Here is a 5,444-nt window from a genome sequence, read left to right on the forward strand (position 1 = left end):
ACACCATAATACCTCTTAGCCTACAAATGTTTTAAGATTTTTCATAAGAAAGGCATCCAGAATGTGGGACCGAGGATTTGTCAGAGCTGGGATTCGCCTGAACTGACTACAACAGCGGAGTAAAATTTTGCGGGTGATGGGTGGAAAAGGTTTGTTCCAAAAAAATTTACTTTAATCGCGCCAAAAACAAAACTTTAGAAAAGCTTCCACGATAATACTGTAGGCTGGAATTTGTGCTTCATGCCACAACATTCATTTAGGACAGTAACGTGTCAAAGATCCTAATCAGACGCTTAGACCACTGCTTGTGCCTCCACTCCGCAAAAAGCTGAGATAGCTCCTTCGTCCGGACAGTGGACTTTTGCGGTCTTTTAAGGTTATTTTGATGCCTACCTTTTCTTGGGGAATCCATAAAAAAAATTGAGTCATGCCTAGACAACATATATTTCGATATCTCAAAATTAATCCTGTCTGTAAATATATCACTAATCTGCTACACATTACAGAACAAGACTTATATAACATTTAAACAAACTTGCCCTGACACTATAACAGAAGAAGACTGAAAGGGTGTCTTCTGACAATTGGATACCTGGACGGCCAGCTAGTGGCAGACTCATTGCTGACACAGACTCAAAGTCTGAAACACTGCTTAATCTTTTATAGTATAGGGCTTTAAAGAAGACTCTCGAAAAATTTCAAGTAAATCGGTCCAGTAAAACTTGAGAAAAAGACAGTTTCGAGAAAAATGAGCTTGTACTTTCGTCCAAGGAGGATGCCGCGTCACTAAAATAATTGCATCTCTGAAAATTATTTTAATATTAAAAAATTCACTTTGGGAGATATCCTTTAGTATAACTTAAAAAATATAAAATAATACACAACTTTGTTTTATTTCTACACCATAATACCTCTTAGCCTACAAATGTTTTAAGATTTTTCATAAGAAAGGCATCCGGAATGTGGGACCGAGGATTTGTCAGAGCTGGGATTCGCCTGAACTGACTACAACAGCGGAGTAAAATTTTGCGGGTGATGGGTGGAAAAGGTTTGTTCCAAAAAAATTTACTTTAATCGCGCCAAAAACAAAACTTTAGAAAAGCTTCCACGATAATACTGTAGGCTGGAATTTGTGCTTCATGCCACAACATTCATTTAGGACAGTAACGTGTCAAAGATCCTAATCAGACGCTTAGACCACCGTTAGGAAAAGTCATCGAATCTTATAGATTTTTCAAGAAATTGTATCGGAATTTATGTCGTCTTAGATAAATTTTTAAAATTTTTTTAAATCAGTAAGAAAATCACAACGGACGCTTATCTCTTACCTCTGCGTCTATTCATAGGTTAATGCTCCAAAGGAAATGCTTTTTTTCGCTGTTCAGAAACGCCATCTGTTATTATTTCGGAATTTAGCTTAATAATTTATGTCAAAACTATTAAAAATAATCTTTAAATCATTAGATTTACTTTTTAGGTCTATCTGATTTTCAAAAACATATTGGTTTCCTTGACACACCCTTTGCCGTTTGTTTTTTAATGATTTTTGGCTGATTAAAACAAGTCAAATAAGTCAATCAATAAAGTCAAAGTCAGGAAATTCAGACAAATTTTAAAATTATTTTATGAAATTCAGACAAGACTAGATTTTTTCAATTATTTATTCAGAATTCATCTGTCAGGCATTTAAATTTATACCTTTTTTATTATTTGAATTTATTAGCTCTCTTCTTAATTCTTGGCTTACTAAAAAACGTAGTATAGATAAATAATCAAGTGAGCAAGGAATACCTAAAAAGAAGTGAGTAAGCTAGTAAAGGGTAAACGAATATATGGGGATTACATAGCTATTTTTCTGTAGATTTAAAACTATTTTTAATAAATTATAGGGAAATTTCTAGTTTGTAACTTTTAAAATTTCTCATACAGTAGTAAATAAATTTTACGTGAAGGTGCCAATAAAGGCAAAAAGGCATTATACATTACTTACGATTGAGGTTTTTTTTTCATTTCCAATTAGCTGACGAAAAATTGTAAAACACACATGTTAGCAAATAATATATAAATGTTTTTATTATAACAAAAAATATATGGAAATGTATTAAAAATATTTTAAAACTACATCTCAAAAAATTTGAATTTTAATCAAAACTGTTATTTAATCTAAGGAATTTAAATTTGCTTTGGTGCTCTGACCATTCCTTTGTGTTATGGTTTGAACTGATTTATCAATAATACTTTTATTTCCTAGATTCATAATTCCTAAAGCTACTACTTTGGCAATCACAGCAATAATATTTGAAGAATCCGAGTTAAAATTGTTTTTATTTTCTTCATTGAAAATTTGTGTATTTGCTTTACAAACAGCACACATAATTTGATCTTGACGTTTCACCAAACTGTAATTTAGGCATTCTTTATGAAACGAATGTTGACAAAGAAAATAAATGGACTGCATATTCAAGGTTTCACGACAAATATCACATGTATCATTACGAAATTCTATTGGATTGTTTGTATAGAGGGAGAGTATGCAACTAGATCTTTTTATATTATCTTGAAAATGTTCAATTAATTGTAGTTCATTTGATGAATCCACTAATTGACGCATAATTTCTTCCTTGAAAACAGGTTTAATCTTAAATACTTTTACTTCATTATTGGAGCAAAAGCTTTTTAACATCATAAGAAATGATCTTTTACTTATACTCAAATTTAAGCCGACTTCTGGATTATTTTTAATTAGGGTATGAATACATTTATTTATTGTTTCGTGGTGAAGTATACCGGCACTCTGTTGGAAATTATGAATTTCTTTTAATCCATTGAAAAATGAGTAAAGTCTACAAATAATTAAAACCTTATCCAAACGCAAACAATCTTTTTTTAAAAAGTCTAAAACAAAACATGTAGTAACTTTGTTTCCTCGCCATAAATCAAGATATAAAACAAGTAAATAATAATATAACTTTTCATCACAGGCTGGAAACGTTTCAATGATGTTAGCTAAAATTTTGGCACAATAATCGTTTTGATCCGTTAAAATGGAAATAAAAGATAGAATATTTTTACATTTTTTAACATTTTCCGAATTAATATGCTCCAAATATGTAGTGGGATCTACTAGTAGCGTTTCTGATCCATATTCCAAAAATCGATGTAGTAGAGAATCTCCTTCAACTTTGTCCTGGTTTCGAAGTGTACATTCGAAAAACATTTTTGATAAATCTGAAAGATCTTTCAATACCAAAGGCCTTGTAAAATTCAGAGAATCAACTCCATCCGTCAACTGCTGCATTTTTTGTTCTATTTGCTTACGATTCATGCAGCATTCAATAAGTGCTGTATTATACTTTGAAGTCTTGTCAATTTTTATCCATTCAGATAAGTAGTCTATTAGATAACTATTATATCGGGAATATGCAAGTTTTGATATTACAGCATATGGCTTAACAAAACCAATTGTTTTAATAAATTCTTTAACTGCTCTACTTATGTCTCCTTTTAAAAGTAAATGATTTCCATACTGAAACCGTACAAAAGCAGCTTCCGGTGAAGAAATACTGCCTTCTCGATGTAAAAACCTCAATGCAATATCGTACATATTTTTTTCAACTAGGAGGCGTATTGTACTACTTATATTATGCTGCTCCAACATAAATACGTTGCAAGTATTTTCTTGGGGAGTATTACTTATAAAATAACAAAAATTCTCTTCACTGATTGTACAAAAGAAATCTTGAAATTGCTTTTGAAAAACTATAATTTTGTTGTCGGTATCTACAACAATTATAGTCGAAGTGCTTAAAATAGATTTTTTGGGACTAATGGCGACGACCAGATAATGACCTACCCAAGCAAGACATTTTTTTGTGCCTTTAATAGCAAAACAGGGACCCCTTCCATCATGGGTGTAACAATAAACAGCATCTTCTCGTCCCACTACCAACATCGACTCTTCCAAATCTCCGTTATCAGTCTTACGCATCGTGCAGCAATGATTATTATATGTTGTATCGTTATCATTATCAAGCATAAATCGTTTATCCATACAGCTTTTATCTTTTAACTCAAAACAATAAACTCCTTGAAAACATGTTACAAACATGATTTTAGTTTGCATATCCGATTGCTGAGCTTTAATGTCGAAATGAACACCATTAATTGGGTATCCAGATACAGTGTGTTGGCGAATATTTTGAGAAAAAAGTCGATTAATTTTTCCATAATGTAACAGAATATCACCACATTCTAATCCTATGGCTACTGCAAGAAATTTTTCATCGATGACTTCTGCATCAATGCATGAAGCAGTACTCGCGACTTGAAAAAATGCGGATCCAATTATCGGAGCTCCTTGCTTTTTTGTTAATCTTCTTAAATCGTATATGTCAATATAAATTCCAAAATTAATATCCTGTGTGGCAGTCGCAAGCCAATTATTTGAAGTAAGAGAACAAAGTCTTATAATGTTCCGCGTTGCTTGAGATTTAAATGAAATACAATCCCAACTCGAAGGGTATACATGAATATTTTTGTTTTGATCACATATGACTATCCTTATTTTTAAGTCCTCAGTGTTTGATTTGGAATCGTTACAACAGTAGCACGATATTTCTGACGTCGTCGGACATTTTACATATGGTAATGCGATTATATTGAATAGATCAACCTTTTTCCACTCCAAAACGCTTGTATCCATTTTATTGATGTAATAATATAATGGAACTAGTCTTGATTAAATTAAAATTCAGTGTCAAACTAGTCTTTACGCCATTTGACTCAGAAAGTATAGAACACGAGTGTATTTAAATGTACAATGAGTCACCAACAAAACTGGAACGGTACAAATGGAACATTGCTAAAGATTTGACAATTATTTTGCATATACCCTTTTCCCACAGAGAGACATTCACTATTCATGTGTGGCATTTCAATGTAACCCTTTTTGGGTTATAAATTAAAAACTGAAAAAATAAGTAACATTTAATGGTTTTAGATAAACATTTTTTTAATTATGGTAATACCTTTGCATACATAACCGTGCGCCCTACGCATCTATTGGATATAGCCGATCGTTCTCATGTCAGATATAAGATATCGGCATAAATAAACTTTTTTTAGCCAGTTTGGAAGATATTAGGGTTGTTGATAATATATCAAAATATCAATATATCGATATTTTTTCCTAAAAATGATATATTTATATCTTGATTTTTTATTTCCCCAAATATCGGAATTCCGACATTTTTTAAAAATTTTTTGATATTTTAGTTATTGGTCACTCTAAATTCCAAAGCGACATCGAGTGAAAGAATTCAGGCGCGAAATAAAAAATTGAGTGTACAATCAAACTATACGGATATAAAAAACGGCGTCCGCCATCAAATGTGTTGTGTGCGACTCAAGAAGCAGGAGGACTGACGCACACATAACGCAAAGGG

General features: G+C 31.9%; 1 protein-coding gene across 1 annotated transcript; it reads right to left on the minus strand.

The window, feature by feature from the left end:
* Nucleotides 1-2,108: 2,108 nt before the first annotated feature.
* On the minus strand, nucleotides 2,109-4,812 carry LOC108041546 (vacuolar protein sorting-associated protein 11 homolog). The gene has a single exon (XM_017119473.1). The coding sequence runs from the start codon at nucleotides 4,700-4,702 to the stop codon at nucleotides 2,159-2,161; it is 2,544 nt and encodes an 847-aa protein (XP_016974962.1). The 5' UTR covers nucleotides 4,703-4,812; the 3' UTR covers nucleotides 2,109-2,158.
* Nucleotides 4,813-5,444: the final 632 nt, after the last annotated feature.

The sequence above is a fragment of the Drosophila rhopaloa genome, unplaced genomic scaffold (genome assembly GCF_018152115.1).
Source record: "Drosophila rhopaloa isolate 14029-0021.01 unplaced genomic scaffold, ASM1815211v1 contig_164, whole genome shotgun sequence".
In the NCBI taxonomy this organism is placed as follows: domain Eukaryota; kingdom Metazoa; phylum Arthropoda; class Insecta; order Diptera; family Drosophilidae; genus Drosophila; species Drosophila rhopaloa.

Coding starts and splice junctions, on each gene's coding strand:
- LOC108041546 (XM_017119473.1), bottom strand. CDS start 4,702: ATGGATACAAGCGTTTTGGAGTGGAAAAAGGTTGATCTATTCAATATA.